The sequence below is a fragment of the Haliotis asinina genome, chromosome 5 (assembly GCF_037392515.1).
Source record: "Haliotis asinina isolate JCU_RB_2024 chromosome 5, JCU_Hal_asi_v2, whole genome shotgun sequence".
NCBI classification, from domain to species: Eukaryota; Metazoa; Mollusca; class Gastropoda; order Lepetellida; family Haliotidae; genus Haliotis; species Haliotis asinina.
In genome coordinates this window covers 34,777,462-34,795,876 of record NC_090284.1, presented here as the reverse complement: position 1 = coordinate 34,795,876, position 18,415 = coordinate 34,777,462, and the positions used below count along the sequence as shown (strand labels likewise).

The 18,415-nt window shown below is 40.3% G+C and overlaps 1 protein-coding gene across 1 annotated transcript; it reads right to left on the bottom strand.

Annotated features, from left to right (window-relative positions):
* Positions 1-8,073: 8,073 nt before the first annotated feature.
* LOC137283839 (uncharacterized) lies at positions 8,074-9,690 on the bottom strand. The gene is made up of 3 exons (XM_067815521.1): positions 9,676-9,690; positions 8,726-9,071; positions 8,074-8,534 (listed from the first exon to the last, which is right to left on the bottom strand). The coding sequence occupies exons 1-3, from the start codon at positions 9,688-9,690 to the stop codon at positions 8,074-8,076; spliced, it is 822 nt and encodes a 273-aa protein (XP_067671622.1).
* Between the last annotated feature and the right edge of the window lie 8,725 nt (positions 9,691-18,415).

Here is an 18,415-nt window from a genome sequence, read left to right as displayed (position 1 = left end):
AGTTTTAGTCAGTACTACAGTATTACCATGGCATCATATGTCTGTGAGGTAGCGAGCGAGTTATAGTCAGTGCTACAGTATTACCATGGCATCATATGTCTGTATTACATCGAGTTATAGTCAGTACTACAGTATTAACACGTTATGATATGTCTGTGTTGCATCGAGTTTTAGTCAGTACTACAGTATTACCATGGCATCATATGTCTGTGAGGTAGCGAGCGAGTTTTAGTCAGTGCTACAGTATTACCATGGCATCATATGTCTGTGAGGTAGCGAGCGAGTTATAGTCAGTACTACAGTATTACCATGGCATCATATGTCTGTAAGGTAGCGAGCGAGTTATAGTCAGTGCTACAGTATTACCATGGCATCATATGTCTGTGAGGTAGCGAGCGAGTTTTAGTCAGTACTACAGTATTACCATGGCATCATATGTCTGTGAGGTAGCGAGCGAGTTATAGTCAGTGCTACAGTATTACCATGGCATCATATGTCTGTATTACATCGAGTTATAGTCAGTACTACAGTATTAACACGTTATGATATGTCTGTGTTGCATCGAGTTATAGTCAGTACTACAGTATTACCTTCTTTGTTGTTGCGAGTTGTAGTTAGTGCTACAGTATTACCACAATATACCACATGAATGTGAAGGACGATGAAAGTACTACCTCTCTAGGATTTATGCAGGTACTTCAGGAGAAGAGAGTGGTCCTGTTGGGTTACACACAAGTCTACAACAGTCATGCACTATAAAATGTCACAGCTGTAATTTCCGTATAGAAATTCTAGGTAATTCATTTGTGAATGTCGAAGATGATTAAAGTTCAAGCCTCACTGACAAACATTCTAGGGTCCAATTTGAGTGGCTTTGGAAGATGATGGTTGATAACCCAGAGCTCCTTTCAGTGAACATGACTGTGTTTATCTTTTCATTTCCCCATAATGTAATAGTTCACAACCTGACATTGACATAAAGGCTTGAAGAACAAACACCAAACAAACATTCCGATTTGGTGAACGCAGGGCAAGAAGTGTATACAGAGCCGTTCTATTACTGACAACTTCTCTGCATGTATCTCACACAAATAATCTGTTTCATTTGGTCTTTATATTCAAACATTACCAAACAATATCAAACATTATCAAACAATATCAAACATTATCAAACAATATCAAATTCTATGCTGCATGATCAAAGACGTCCTGTCGAGATTCGGTTGCTGTGTTCGGGGGCATCCAGTTCAAGGCAATTTAGCTGCGTCTGATGTTCTCCATTAGGTCTATCTTTTAACTTAAATGATAATACAGATAAATAACACATGAATTCTGCCTTACTTAATGTTTACGTATGTTTAAAGCATGGGTCACACAAAATATCCTGAAATGGTGCATCAAATGAGACATCCCTTCCACTCTCCCAGCCTCGTCGCGGTAAATGTATCTAAGACAAAATAGTATTTGATAGCTTTTTCATCAGTCTGCAATCGAACGGACAACGTTGGTGCATTTATGAGGATTAAAATATTAACGCTTGGCGTACTCGAAGCGTTCGATGTGTTGCTCAACAGGTGTTCCGTGAAGTAAAAGGGCTTCATTTAATTGACCCGATGTAATGCCTCGCTAACTCACAATACCTAGCACACAAAATGTCTATGCGAAATTCGAGTAGTTTGTCGATGCTACAGTAATTGTTTTCCCATTCATTCCTACCAAATACCACCACTCTCATAATTTGGGCACGTTAAAAAAATCCTTTTAAAATTCCAATGTGTCACTGAACCTGCGTAACGCCCAAGAAGTTGTTTTCTGCTCCACTCTTGTCAAAGGGCGATAACTGGAAGTATTGCAGTTACAACTGCAGGTGTATGAAAGTCGCTGAAAATCCCCTTTTTTGTTAGGAAACATAATTGCAAACAGACATTATAAGTACGTGTTTCCTGGCGACTGTCAGTGAAAGTAGATACTCATCACAACTAATCAATATGGAAACAAGTGGATATCGTATGGTGTCTTTACTAACGATATAGTGAAGAAAAGAGTTTAATTAACCCATCATTGTTTGGCCGTATTACCGGGTTTTTGTTGTTGTTGTTCTTTTGTTTTTTTAAGTGATTGTGATATTATAAACTAAATTATAAACATAAAAAGTGATTCCAGAAGTAGATATGTCTCAGTTACTGGTGTGATGATATTTTCAGGATGTGTTCTCGTTAATACACAGACATCCTCCATTGTTGGTAGAACGTCTGGTCAGAGAGTGGTGTGTCTATTCTCTGGCCATTTCACACCAAAAGATATCAGCATATGGCACCTTTTTTGTCACATGTCTGGCATTTAGTGGGTAACACAGGGATACACAGCCATATATGTCCTATAACTGTCCCCAGTATATCTATATATATCTGCCTGTCGTACCTCTATATCTGCTGTGTATATCTGTCCCCAGTATATTTATCCATCTACCTAGCTATCTACATCTCTCTCTCACTACATATATGTGTGTGTGTGTGTGTGTGTGTGTGTGTGTGTGTGTGTGTGTGTGTGTGTGTGTGTGTGTGTGTGTGTGTGTGTGTGTGTGTGTGTGTGTGTGTGTGTGGTAAAACTATCCCCAATATATTTATACAAACTGTGAGATCAAACTGTGAGGAACCGCTTCCTTCCAGAAGACCTTTGCCAGGACCTGTCCTTACACGTCAACATCGGCAACAACGCAGACAGTAATATCGACAACACATCCCATGACCATTGCAAAGATGGAGAACTGTTCATCTCAGTGATGAATCATGTTACATGCTGCGACGTCCCAACGGAAGAGCACGTGTACATCGACGTCGTAACGAACGTTACGCTGCAAATTGTGTATAGGAAGTGGGCAGATTTGGTGGTGTCGTGTCATGGTTTGGGCTGCCATCTCATACATTGGCAGGACACATCTCATTCAAGTCCAGCACAATTTGACAGTTCGACGTTACCGTGATGAAATCATCAGGTCTCATGTCCTTCCTTTCATGAACCGCCAGAACGTCATTTTTCAGTATGATAAACGCTTGGCCGCATACAGCAAATATAACCAGGGATTTCCTTGCCGAGAACAACGTTCAGGGTCTTGACTGGCCTCCCACGATCACCGGATCTTAAACCTATTGAACATTTGTGGGATGAACTGGATCGTCGTGTGCGACAGCGTGACCCCCAGCCACAGACGTTACCTGCTTAGCGTACCAACTCATTCTCAGGCACTTCATCCTGAATCTGGTCCAGTCTATGGGACGCCGATGCCAAGCAACCATTGATGCTAATAGTGGCCACACAAGATACTGACTGCTCTGCGACCTTGACCTTGGAACACTTGTCATTTGTGACCTATAGCTTCTTGCAGCATTGGACCGTTAATGCTCATTCAAGTTTTCTTCATGACTGCCCTGTATTACTGAACGTTAAGTGTACAAATTGATAACAATTTTCAGCTATGCGTTTCCTTCTTTTTTTTAGTAGTATGTAGTATATTTATGTTGTACAACTGTCCCTAGTATATCTATATGTATGTCGTAAGCTATCTATACATCTGTCGTGTAACTGCCCCTATTATATCCTTACACCCTCCTCAGTATATCTGTATATATCTGCATATCTCTATATTTTGTACAACTGTCCTCAGTATATCTATATATCTGTCGCTTAACTCTCCTCAGTATATCTATAATTCTGCCGTATAACTGTCCCCAGTATATCTATATATCTGTTTTACAACTGTCCCCAGTATATCTTATATCTGTCATATAACTGTTCAGTTTATCTCTACGCCTGTCGTATAATTGTACCCAGTATATCTTTATATCTGCTGTACAACTGTCCGACGCACAGCTATATATCTGTCGTATAGCTGTCCCCAGTATATCTTTATATCTATTGCATAACTAAGTCGGTATCTCACATTCAGTGCGAGATACCACACAGTCAGTGGGAGGAAGAAGTATCAGTTGCGTGTTGTGATATGACTCAGTATTGCTTGATTGCTTGTGGTAAATCATATATTAATGCTTTTTTTGACTCCAGCAGAACTACCCCCCCCCTCCACACGCACGCACGCACGCACGCACGCGCACACACACACACACACACACACACACACACACACACACACACACACACTCCCCCCCGCCCTCTCCCGTGAAGAACATGGCAGGAAATTTATAATGGTTTGTGTCGTGTGTGTGTGTGTGTTTTCGGCACAGGCGTTATCTTTAATGTAATCGGAAATGTTTTCTTGTGACATGTGCAAAAATGCACGAGCATTGAAAAAAGCCGGCATGTCAGAGGGAATGGAGAATTTCATAATTCACCTCCGCTCATGACAAACGAGAAGCAGATGAGCAATGCATTGAAGAAATGAATTAGTTTGTAGCAACTCGTAAAACGCTGTGTCCTATTTTCGCCAACATTTATTGTAATATAGGGGGCATCTAATTCCGACATCTGAGTCCTCTGTCAACAGGTGCTAGCATCACATGTGCCCGAATGTCGTTGTATGTTGTATCTCCTGTTGGTGTGGAACAGTTTGGAGCTACTACATGGTAGTCACATGGAGAGGGCGATTTACTCAACCCCACTTTAAGTTTCAATTAGTTTCATTTGATAACTTCTTATGATTACAGTTTATACATTTGTAATCATATGGACAATTTACTGAATATTAAATAGAGTAAATATGCAATATTGGAGGAGTTTGGACTATACTTCACACAAACATGAGGGCCAATTTACTGGGCAGTCAGATATTCTAATTATGCCGGGAAAACACGCCAACTGCCTAAACATTCGTGACTGAAAGTGAATTAAGTCATCAAAGTTAACATATAAATCACAACGTCAAAGCAAAAGAAAATATTTTGAAAAAATGTATCTGAAAATGAAGAAATTTGCCCTAACTTTCCTAGCTGACCTGTAAGGAGCTGGTGTAGCTAGCCATGCGTGTCTTCCTCCCCATTTATCGCTTTCAATCGATAGTGCGCTCCCCTCGACGACCTGAGTCGCATTATCAGCAGTCAAGAAAACTGAAACCATCCTCTCACATTTGTCGAGCATAAATCAAACTCAAAACCCCCCTGATCCGTCGTTCCAACTATTGTAGACATTTCGCAAGATAGGTGTCGCTTATCAAGGGCAGATAACTTGTAATTTGTGTTCCTTGTGATTAATGGCAGACTTTTTTCTGTTTCATGGAATTGACGTTACATCAAAGTTCGTGTGGAGTTTTTATCAGAATTATGTGATAATGTGTTTGATTAAATTAGATAGACTTGGGATCAGAGCTAATAACCCGTACAGAATAACAATCGTGATTAATATGCATGGACAATTAATCAAAAGCACACACTCTAGTGAGGTTTGAGACAGGGCTTTTGTACACGTACATGGGAGACACTGGCTGATGAACCTATTTAAATTTCAAAACAAACAGCTTCATTTATTTCTTCGCCACAATTAGTTGATATCCCTGGAGCAAAACACATTTGAACATCCAAACAACAAAGGACAAGTTGAATTCTTACAGTTTTAAACAATTTATGCGGTTCTGTTAAATGTAGCATATCCCAAACAGTACCAGTCCATTAGCTCGGCACTGCTAGACTACAGCGTACACAAGAGTCATTGACAGTTTGTAGCGGCAGGCTGGCAACCCACTCTTTATATAGTCATTAACATGATCAGTGTAATCAAGCCCAGTCCTGTATGATGATGTACTAAAATGAATATACACCCCTGGCTTGAAAGCAGTCTGTCAGTTTTTTTCATTATTTGAATTCAAGGCATAAATGATAGGTCTAATCCATATAGAAACTTAGTTTTCCAACAGAGTGAGGGCCAAACAGAGTGACCCCCTATCAATGTTAAACCCTCGCTCAGGATTCTTATGAACTCACACACATTGTATATTAGGGTTTTTCGCTATGTTGTATACTTGGAAACTTCTTCCTTCATTACATGCGACTTTATAATAACGCTTTAATGAATGAACGATGGTGTTAGTCATCACTGATTGTTGGCAAACCATTGAAAGATGAACAGAGTTATTAGAAATGGCGTATTTCTGCTTATTTGGGTTTGGGAATTACCAAGGGTTTCACAAGGATTTGTGGAAGTAGTCAGTTTGTGGTTACCGTACTACCAAAAAGCTGTCTCGGGATGACCATCAAATTGAAAATTAACTCATCGCGTATGAATACGAATTCCTACCAAACTGTGCCGCAGTAAGTGGAATACAGGCTCGTTGGTTGGACCCACACACTTCGGTATAACGATCGGGATCTTGTCTTTGTGTGTGAACATTACGTATGGTCATGAACATTGGTCTGTATGAACATTACGTCTGTGTATTATCTGTGTGAACAGAGCGTCTGTTTATGGTCCCTGTGAGCATTACGTCTGCTTATGGTCTGTGTGAACAGTATGCTTGGTGAAGGTCTGTGTATGTATGTGAAGGTAGCGTCTGTTTATGGTCTGTGTGAGCATTGTGTCTGTTTATGGTCTGTCTGAACATTGCGTCTGATTGTGGTCTGTGTGAACATAGCGTATGTTTATTATCTGTGGTCAAACATTGGTCATTATGTAAAGAATCATTACAATACACATTTTGCAGATTTCAACAATCACCCGAACATGTTTTCAGGAGGAAGGACGCAGAGTAGAGAATAGAAGTAGAGAATCGCAGTTGGGAATTTGTCCAAGGGGGACAACTGGAGTTTGACACAGTAGGGTGGGTTCACGCAGTGGCGGTGGCGTCCTACATGTTCTACTGCACGAATCTTGGGGCTAAATCATGTGCCAGAAGCCGTCGCGCAACTGTAACTGTAGATTTACTGCCAAGTTTAACGACAAACCACAACTCTAAGATGTAATTATCTTGTTTAAGTCACCTGTTCGAAAACGTTGAGCAAACGTAATCATACACGTATCTGACAAGGAGCACAGCGTTTGGGGTATTGTTGTGTGTATGTGTGTGTGTGCGTGTGCTGGATACCATCACGTGGCATTACCAAAGTTGAATCTGAAATAAAACCTTATTTAATCGAACCAGACATTGTGGTGTACGCACATGGAAGATTACAGAGGTATGAGGCTTTCTGTTACATTTCTTCTATAAGCTTCTTATCTTGCCTATCTACAAATGAGATCCCGCCTTTATCATTACATTCTGCTTCTTTTCAAGTGGCATCTTGCTCATATTTACATAATATCTTGCTTGTATACAAGTCTTGCCTGAAAATATATGAAGTTTATCCTGCCTTTTCTGCCATAACATTCTATTTATTTACATATTCATCTTGTCAATTCTTGGCATCCCGCATGTGTTAACATGAAATCATCTCTGTCTGCACATGATATCCTCTTTGTCTTTATCTGCGCCTGAGACGGTTCCTGTCTACAGGAGGCCCGGCTTGTCAATACCTGACATTCAGTTTGTCTACACATGAGATTGTCTCAGTCTACGCCTGATATCCCATCCGTCTACACATGAGATCATCTCTCTCTACACCTGATACCCCCTCAGTCTACGCCTGATATCCCATCTGTCTACACATGAGATCATCTCTCTCTACACCTGATACCCCCTCAGTCTACGCCTGATATCCCATCTGTCTACACCTGATGTCATCTCTGTCAACACCTGATGTCCTCTCTGTCTACGCCTGATATCCTGTGTCTACAGCTGATGTGTCTGTCTACACCTGATATCCCCTCTGTCTAGACCTGATATCCCCTCTGTCAGCACCTGATGTCCTCCATGTCTACAGATGAGATCCTTCCTTTCTACACCTGAGCCTTAACTTTTAAAGTGGCTATTTAATTACTCAAATTGTCGTCCTGTCGAAATATATCATGGTTCAAACATAAAGTTACTACTCCCCATAACTTACGAAATAATGCAAATTAAATTCAATGTCAAATGATTGTGAAAGGGTTGTGTTTATCTCAGAGGGGTAGTGGTTTCAGTGGAATAGTCCCAGTGAAGAGGCATTACAAGCAAAATCTACAGATGCGCATCAATCTGCAGAAGAACGTTGATTATCCCATGTACATGAAGAACACTAAAGCAGAAGAGTTGTAGTTGACTTCAGTGTCTCCAGAAGGGCTGTAGTTGACTTCAGTGTCTCCAGAAGAGCTGTGGTTGACCTCGGTGTCTCCAGAAGAGCTGTAGTTGACCCCGGTGTTTCCAGAAAAGTTGTAGTTGACCCCGGTGTCTCCAGAAGAGTTGTAGTTGATCTCGGTGTCTCCAAAAGGGCTGTGGTTGACTTCAGTGTGTCCAGAAGAGCTGTGGTTGACCTCGGTGTCTCCAGAAGGACTATGGTTGACTTCAGTGTCTCCAAAATAGCTGTAGTTGACCCCGGTGTTTCCAGAAGAGTTGTAGTTGACCTCGGTGTTTCCAGAAGAGTTGTAGTTGACCTCGGTGTCTCCACAAGAATTGTACGTAGTTGATCTCGGTGTCTCCAGAAGAGTTGTAGTTGCCCTTTGTGTCTCCAGAAGGGCTGTGGTTGACCTCAGTGTCTTCAGAATAGCTGTGGTTGACCTCGGTGTCTCCAGAAGAGTTGTAGTTGACCTCGGTGTTTCCAGAAGATTTGTTGTTGACCTCGGTGTTTCCAGAAGAATTGTAGTTGACCTCGGTGTCTCCAGAAGAGCTATGGTTGACTTCAGTGTCTCCAGAATAGCTGTAGTTGACCTCGGTGTTTCCAGAAGAGTTGTACGTAGTTGATCTCGGTGTCTCCAGAAGAGTTGTAGTTGACCTCAGTGTCTCTAGAAGGGCTGTGGTTGACATCAGTGTCTCCAGAATAGCTGTGGTTGACCTCGGTGTCTTCAGAAGAGTTGTACGTAGATGACCTCGGTGTCTCCAGAAGATTTGTTTTTGACCTCGGTGTTTCCAGAAGAGTTGTAGTTGACCTCGGTGTCTCCAGAAGAGTTGTAGTTGACCTCGGTGTCTCCAGAAGGGCTATGGTTGACTTCAGTGTCTCCATAAGAACAATGGCTAACCGCAGCGTCTCAAGAAGAGCAATGGTTGACCTCAGTATCTACAGAAGAGGAATGGTTGACCTCAGTATCTACAGAAGAGCAATGGTTGAGCATAGAGTCTCAAGAAGAGCAATGGTTGACCTCATTGTCTACTTAAGAGGAATGTTGAACGCCAGTGTCTTCTGAAAAGCGTTGATTAGCCAAAAAGTGACTATTTGATGAGAGTCTACAGAAATGCAGTGATTGGTTCCAGCACTAGCTCTCACTAGTGTTTACGGAGATTCGCGTCTTCCCGCGTTGAGGTACAAGCAGACCAGTCGGATAGAGTCGACAGGTGGAATGTGTACATATAAGTGTTCTGTTTGCACCTATAAACATTCTAGTGAAGAGTAACTTTTAAGCAACAAGAAATACATCACTACAAACATTTAATGCAGGAACCTGAGACATCAAATGCGACGGATTCTGATTGAAAATAATTATTGGCCTTGGTTTAACTAATTGACATTAATCAATGCATGGAATTTTGCAACAGTATAATCATGTCATGGGCAAAAGATGTATAGACGAACGTATTCATCCTTGATGTCACAAATGTACTGTCACAACATACGTCCTTCCAGTCATGAGCACTCGATGTCGCTTTAAAAGATTAGTTCTTGCCAGACTTGTTACCATGGTGATATCAGCAATCGTAAAGAAACTATTGCCATGCAGTAGAGGGAACTAGTGCCACTAATCTAAGAAGTGAAACCATAAGCATTTAATTATTTCATTATTTCAAGCTGCGCCTTAATGCACTAGGTCCACTTTAGCCACGAGATCCGATACAGGCAGGCTAATTATCAATTCAGAGTGGCTTAACCTAATGGCCCCCTTCATGGTGTATCGCTTGTGATCAGTGGTCGATAGCAGTTCATCATCACATCTATATGGTCGTCTAGCAGCTGCGGGGTGTCACTAGTATCCAGCATCAAGGAAATACACACACTACAATAAACTCTTGCAGCCATCAGGTCCACTGGCCTTATCTGTATTCAAAATTACTCATGATTAATTTGAATGTCGTTTCCACCATAGAGATTTTATCAGTCTAAATGAGCAGCGTCTGATCTGAAATATATTCAGTGTGCGCAGTGGGCTGGAAATGTACATGATATTTACATGCAATAAACATGATCTGTGCTGGCTGTGACAAAATGCTCTTAACAACTGTTGCTCTGTTGGGGCTTTTTACATGCCACGGTGTTTTGTGATCAAAACCGATGAACGTTTGTCGATAATTAGTAAATGCATAAAACTACTAGAATGGGGTTATTAATTTGTTGTGTCAGGTGTTCACTTCAGATGAACTGATAACGTCTGGTTGTCATCAAATATGATGAACCTCTTTACTTAATACTTAAAACTTATACAAATTTGTGCCCAATTAAACAGACGGACAAGTCAGAACTGACTCACAGCAGGCAGGATTTATTCATGTTTCATGGCCAAGAGTTTCGTGGAATAATTTGGTCTTTCTGACATAAAGTGTTTGTTTTATTTTTCATTAAATGTGTGTGCGTGTGCGTTTGCATGTAGGTCGGTCGGTCTCTCTTCTCTCTAACATGCACACACTCTCTCTGTGTATGCGTGTATGTGCGTGCGTGCGTGTTTGCGTGCATGCGTGGAAAGAATTGGACTCCATTCCCTCATCGGACATCACCTCTTGTGATCCGACATGGCGACTGCACAGCGACACACGTCATTAAGGGAAATGAATATTTTATACACTAAACATTACTTAAACCGGAATGTTATTAAACAGTGCTTCCTGTGTGTAATGTTAAGATATTTCACCGTTTAGTTCGCCACTACATTAAACCAGGTAATCATTTGTCAACAGGAACATGTTAGAACTTGATGGAGACATACAACCATTCGAAAGACAGTAGATCGGTTAACGATGGTAACGATATTCCGTCCGTTTCTCACTGATAGCACGACTTGTTCTAACTTTTTATCCTGAATTAAAGTCTTTGCAATATTTACCATCGGAATTGAGTGTTATCACATTATTGAACAGTCACTGGTCTATATCATGAACGGGCGTTATACAAGGAGATGTTCTTATCACCGTTCAATCAACGTTAAATGAGAAAATGTCGCTGTTTGATAACAACTTTTATCGGAATATTTTACGTTACATTAACTCTTGCTGGGAAATTGTACATGAGATAAGGAAAACTGAAGATGATAGTGTGTCGATACCAAACGTTAAACAAGCGATAGCTGGGAGATATAGTAGTATGCTACAGGCATTGTTTTAATTTATATAAACTCGGATATATGGTGTTATGACATTTCAGTAGAGAATTACCGTGGGAACGTGCTGATTTCAGCTTGTCTTCCTATAAAAAAAACTGGTCATGTGATTAAAGTGGAATGGGAACTATATACTCAAACGTTTCAAACGTGTTTTCAATAAGCTTCATTAGAAAAGAGATAAGAAAATATTTTGTGCCATGTATAGCACTACTGATGCAGGATACACTGGCAAATGGTCATCACCATTACATAGGATCTATTCACACATGCTAATGACATAGTCAAGATTGTACAAGGAAATATGCTTTGACAAGAGAATTCTCTTAAATATGTATATGATTATAATTAATCAATCCTGATTATTTCAGTAGAATTACAGGTTTCATTAAGTTTGATCTCTACAGTGAGTATGCCGCTGATCTCGTGTGGTTCATTGTGTATCTGTTTGCAGTGTCAGTCCATGTCAGTAACATGAAAGCACAATAAGTTTGATTTTATGTACAGTATTGTGTATTTAGGGACATCTCCTATAATCAACAGGTAGTTAAACCTGGTAATTCGGGAATGCCTATGGTGCTGCATTCAGCTGCATATTTTGATTTGTCTACCTGACGTTGGTCTGGCCTAGCCGTCAGTGTGTGCACAGCATGATCTAGTGGGAACAGTAAGCTTCAGATATTTCAGGATTTCGGAAATGGATGAAATGATGTATGTTTTCTTACGGAAGGTGGCTGATGATTGACAGGTGAGACCAAAACAACTGAGAATAATATATTTCGGTCCAGCACCGGCCAGGGGTCATTACATGTTCGCGGCGAAACTCTCCCCTGGGACGCGAGAGTTTAAAGAAATTCTCAGATAAAACAACCTCTTGTATGTTAAATGGCGTTTGAAGTTTGATTTGGCGAATCGTTTGATAGGTTTTAAATGACTTTGGACTTTGTGTGATTTATTTGAAAGCATTGCCACTTTTTGACACGTGTCGGAACGTTAATGTTTGGTTTGTTTTCTGAAGATTGACAGACGGTCTCTCTCACTACCACGTGATGGCTAGAAATCGTTCTGAACTTCCGGCAATGTGGCCGATTCGTTGACTGTGCAGACTGCGAATCGTTTTATCGTCACAAATTCCGCCCCACAAGATTGGGCTTGATGTTGCGTAATAAAACTCGCCAACTGTCAAAACATTCTCCTGGGTATTTAAATGAATTTTTCTTTGTAATCTGTGTAGGTTTTTGCGAGGGAATTACCTGGGTGCTGTTATATCAATTTTAAATGTTTTAATAACATAAAAAGTAGTGTGCTTTAACCTAGATTGCTGGTAAAACATAGCCTTCACGTGGCTGATTATACACCATATGTTCCTCGCTAGATGAAAAAATAATAAAATAAAAACTTTACTGAATCTTCTTATATTCAGCTTTCTGATGTTTTCGACAGCTATTTAACTGTAATCAAATATTTTTTCCTCATTATATAACTAATGTCGTCGCGTGCGAAATGTTTTTAAAGCCAAATCTAATTTGAAAATACAACAGACTTATAAAACATAATAACAGAGGCGCAGTGTTTTGATGCGCCATAAAATCAGGCAATAACGATCCCTTGAATAAACTGACATGGAAAAAAACGTGAAAATCCAATCTGAATATTAGCTTAAGCTCTCGACACAGAACGCTGATACAACAATATGTCTCCCTGCGTCTAGACACACGTGGAACATGTTTACATACATTAACTTACAGATTTCAGTGTTCTTATCCTCTTTATGGCCGAGTTGTGACACCATACTGCAAATCATTCAATGATAAAATACTCCCACAGTGATAGATTAGTATTGACAGAGAAGTCATGGAGGCGAGCACCGCCACACTCCAGTAATTTGCCTACAAATGCAGATTCCAGCACACAGCTTCACTTTGTCTTGTTTCTGTAACGGCATCGGGTTTTTTTAAATCCTGCATCGTAGCGCGTGTATGTTTTATGGCCGAATAAGCACTGTACAGAATAACGAAGCTGTATATCAAAAAGTTCCCATTCTTCAAGTGCTAAGTACCTAGATGATATCAGCACCCTTATCATGTAGGTGAATAGAAAGTTAGCTATTAACAGAGTCCAGTCCGCGAAGAGATAACCATCGGGCAGCAAAATAAATAGATCCACAGAGTAGCAACATATACTCAGTACTTGAATAGATAGATCCACGGAGGAGCAACATATACCAAGTACGTGAATACGAAGATCCACATTGTGGCAACATATACCAAGTACGTAAATACAGAGATCCACGGAGTAGCAAGATATACCCAGTACGTGAATACGAAGATCCACAGTGTGGCAACATATACCAAGTACGTAAATACAGAGATCCACGGAGGAGCAACATATACCAAGTACGTGAATACAGAGATCCACAGAGTGGCAACATATACCCAGTACGTAAATACAGAGATCCACAGAGTGGCAACATATACCCAATAGTTAATTCACTCGTGTTTCACGCAAAACCTGTTAATTTATGGCTGCTTTTGAGTCTGAAAATGATAAAATTATTCAAGGTTATTCATTTTTAGAAACGTTGTCACAGAGTTACGCACTTCATACATAACGAGTTTGTGTGTATCAGACGGTACGGTATGGACACAACGGCTTTAGGGTGTACACTCTGTACAGTAGGGGGATGAGCTGCCCTGACGAGATGAAATAGAAACACTGGCAGAGACTGATTAACAAACCCAAAAGTAATATCTGAAAGTCGATGTGTGCACAGTTGAAAGGCCAGCTACGTCGATCCGATGGTCACCCATCGTAGGACAGTTCAAGACATATGACCTCATCGGTCACTACACACAGCATTTGGCCTTTGATCGTCAATGAGTTTTTAAGGAGGGTGGTGGCAGACCGCCTCGTTTCTTCTTCATTAAACATTGAAGTGTGTTTCCAAATATGAATTATCATAGCCATACAATAGAAGTTCAGTCGCCTTACACATATCCGACATCGAGTGTCATTACTGTCAAAATATCTAACTTTACTCGTTTAAAGGGAAACGCTAGCATGTGTATGCTATTTGTAGCATACTGATGTCAAAATTCCACATAGACAGGACGTGAAACATACCGTCTTCTAGAAATATGTGATCTTTGATCGTGTCCTGTCGTGTTCTATTACATCTGCTCTGATGACAGAAACATGTAAGTCTTTTTGTTTTAGTAATACCATATTATAATTGGCACTGTTATGAGTATAAGTGGCTTGACGTTCATTTCGACCTCACCAGACACGACGTTGTGTTCAGTTTGTTGGTACCCGTTTCATAATCTCTTAATCACAGATTGTGAAAGATTGAAAGAAAGTGTCAAACTCCGCAGGTGTAGGGTGCTACTGCGTACGGCACGTGCAAACTACCGAATGCGTGGTGGTGTGAAGAACTTAACAGTAGAAAATGTATTGTCGTCAACACTGAAATTTGTGTTTACTCTTCTAGAAAGAACACGGAACAACGATGAACGTTGAACTACGGAGATCCTAGCACTAAAGAGAACCTATAGCTATAGAGAGAATCTATCGCGCAACGTTGAGCAGCGGAGAGTTTCTGGATGGACGATCTGCAGCGTGGCCTATGATGGTTTCAAGGACACTGTTCATCTCAACATGGAAGCCATTGTAGCATTTGCGGTGTCCTTTTGAGTAAGTGTTTTACAAATGCCCGGGCAAAATAAATGTATACTCTCCAAGGAGCCAGGATGAAGGCCGAGAGCCTAGTCGTTCACTGACCGCGGTAGTGTTCCGCCTGGAGAAAGCGCCTCCTGACATGACTACTTTCATTTTGATACAAACCGAAACTGCTGCACCTCACATCCGCGCACTTAGCACTGGGACTCGCCTGCACAAATCAATATTACCTCTATGACTAGTCTAACCCCCGTGCTTAAATAATGCCTTGTGATAGTCGTAGAAATAACATGCATGAAGGGGCATTCAAGTCTTCGAATCGAGATAACCGTCTATATTCTTAAAATTCCCGGCAGTGTGTGAAATCAACAATCGATCTCCATTTTGTAGTACATTGAGTGAGTGAGGGAGGGAGTGAGTTCGGTTTCACGCAGTTTTTAGCAATAATCCCGCACTATGACGGCGGGGGACTCCAGAAATGAACTTCACACATTATTCCCATGAGGGAACTCGTACCCAAATCTTTCGTCGTGAAGAGCGAACGCATTAACCACTGGGCTACTCCAATCGCCCCTTGTCGTACAAAGCTGCTATACCTTGTCCAACTGCAGTTCACTAAAAACGTATATGATCTACATTCTTATCTCGGAATATATTATTGATCAGTACGTATGTCCTGTAAAGATAACAACATTGTAACAAAATCATTATTAATTGCTGCGGGAAAAATCATGAGGCGTATTATTCATCATTTCTACTTTCTTGACGCACTCCATGGCAGTATGTCCGTAATAAGATCACACGACTGCAGAAATATGCCCAGCTTGTATCAGATTAAAACGGAATGCTGACTGGCATTTATATTCATACGCTTGCAGAGAATATGTTACATAATATGTGTCGTGTCTTGAAAGGAACGAAAGCTATATATATATATCATTATATATATATTGGTTGGTTCGATTATACTGGGCTGTGTTTGTTTTTCAATTTTATACCAGAAATTCGAAATTTCGATTTGTTCTCTTTGCTTAAATGATAGAGTTGTGTCCAGTTACTGGAGCTATTTTCTGTTTATTTTAATTTTTTGTAAAATACTCGAAATTTCAGCTCTATTTGAAGTTTCCATCAAGAAATCGAAAAATTCATTCGATACAACGATATTTAACGAGATTTATACTCTTCAAACAAGTAGCGTAACTTCATTTTTGATTTACATTAAAAAGATTGGGAGATACATCGGAGTCAGTCAATGTTGATATGATAATAATGAATCTTAAGAGAATACATCACCACTTGCACTTCCTTATGACCGTAGGTCTTTGTAATCGCACTTGAAAGATGATTCGTGTATAACGTGAAATCTGCATGTTTACGATTTTCATTTGAAAAACATCCTGCATCACACAGTTGTTAGTGTTTGTCTCTAGCACAAACACTAACAACTGTGTGGTGCTGGATGATTATCAAAATTAATGGTCGACAGTGATTTATCGACCTTCTTGAAAACCGGTAAAATCAAGAATGACACCCCGCGCCCGTGTATGGGACTACTGAGTTGTGCACAACATTGTGTTTAGGGGTAATGATAAAGAGAAATCGTTTTTCCTTCTTAAGATGCCTGTCTTTGAAACGTTTGTTAACGGCTAACGGTTACACTTCCTCTCCAAATTAAAAGTTTAGATTCCCCTTCCTTTTCAAACAGTACATACGAAATACGGAGAAAATGATGAAATGTACAAAAAGCAATAAAGAGGTAACGAAGAAAGAACAAATAACAGTTGTATAATTGTTTGCTCATCATTTGGTGTGGGTTACCGCACTGCGGTTGATGTAAGAGACAGCCAGCATTAGAGAAGAATCTGCAGTACAGTGCGGTGTGTTTCTGATGTAATAAAGGATGTGTTAACTTTTTACACAAGAATGGTGTTCATATGTTTCAGGAAAAGTTAATATTATCTTTAGTGTCAATATTGTCTGTCCAAGAACGGTTTAGGTTCAGTTTATTATATCTACCAATTGTGGACTAAAAATATTGAACGGTTTAGGAGTCATGCTCAAGAAACAAACTGATTACGGGCGGACGGACGGACGGACAGACTAGGTGTCGACTACATCACCCCGGCATGTAATGCCGGGGTGATAGTACACGATTGTGACTATTTATAGTTCATTTTGGAGGGAAATCACCTAGCTTTCTATCCGTAGGCCTCGTCGGGGCCTTCAAAATACGTGGTGAAATCGAATGGTTTTGTCGTAACAACCCTTTCCTTATATATAGTACTAGGGTAGGGTCTACACACCAATGAATTTTCAACACTGTTTCTAAGTGATACAAGCCCATGTGGATTGAATGAGTCCCTGTCTTAACCCTTTGGGGCAAATGTGAGACAAGATTCGTTCTGTGCATAACCCAGTCGGTAGCTTCTTTACACGAGGAATGGCGCTGGTTTTTCCTTCAGATGATCATGAGGATGACAGGGGGTACGAGGAGGAGAGTATTGGCTGTCAGTCACATGGCGGTTATTGGCCCTTAATTGTGTATGATACGAAAAATGGCATTGTGAATGAATTCAACATTGCAAAACTACAGGGGTGCTTAATTAATTTCTTTCTACATCATAGCTTTAAAATCATACAGATAGCACTTGGACAGTTCTTATTTAATCCATGACATGCAATTGTGATTATTCTTCACGCTTTTGTCAGCTGTATTCGACAAACTAATATTATGTGCTTTATACTGAAAAACCAGTACATATTGACATGAATCTATATAAGTGATACATAAATGACAAAAACAGTTGGGGGACTTTGAGGCCGTCTCAGTGAAGCCTGGGGAGAGATGTCAGCCAAGGTGATACTCTGAAAATGATAAAGCTGCTTATCGCATTGTTTCAGAATGATAAAGCTGCTTGTGGCATTGTTTCAGAATGATAAAGCTGCTTGTGGCATTGTTTCAGAATGATCCCAGTGGGAACACCACAAACAGACGTGGTACTCTTGTGGGGGAAGTTCGAACCCCGAACTCCCAGCTTTAACCCCAAGAATAACCTACTGTCTTTTGCATAACGTGTGTTGAGAAAATTTCGCAATCGTATAAAAGAATGGAAGGCCATTCTGAAATATCGACTTTTGTTTGGCAGCTCTTTGAACGTTTGATTATGTTTACATAACGTGTTCTGAGGGTACCCACTTCACTCATTCAGTCTCACGCATATCAAATACCAGAGTCGCTCTACTCAGTTCATGACTAATGCATATTATCTATATAGACAGGCAAACTTAAAGCATCGCAGAACAGGGCATTTTGAGCTTTTCACATCATTAAAATATTCTAAATGTTACTGGGTAGATAATGAACATGCTAAATTGTTAATGAGCATAAACACAGTGAGAGCAGTGGGAAACACTGAAAACT

Excerpts from the sequence above, each read along its gene's own strand:
- LOC137283839 (XM_067815521.1), bottom strand. Across the intron at positions 8,535-8,725 it reads ACTCTTCTGGAAACACCGAG|CCCTTCTGGAGACACAAAGG; the intron begins GTCAACTACAGC and ends GGTCAACCACAG.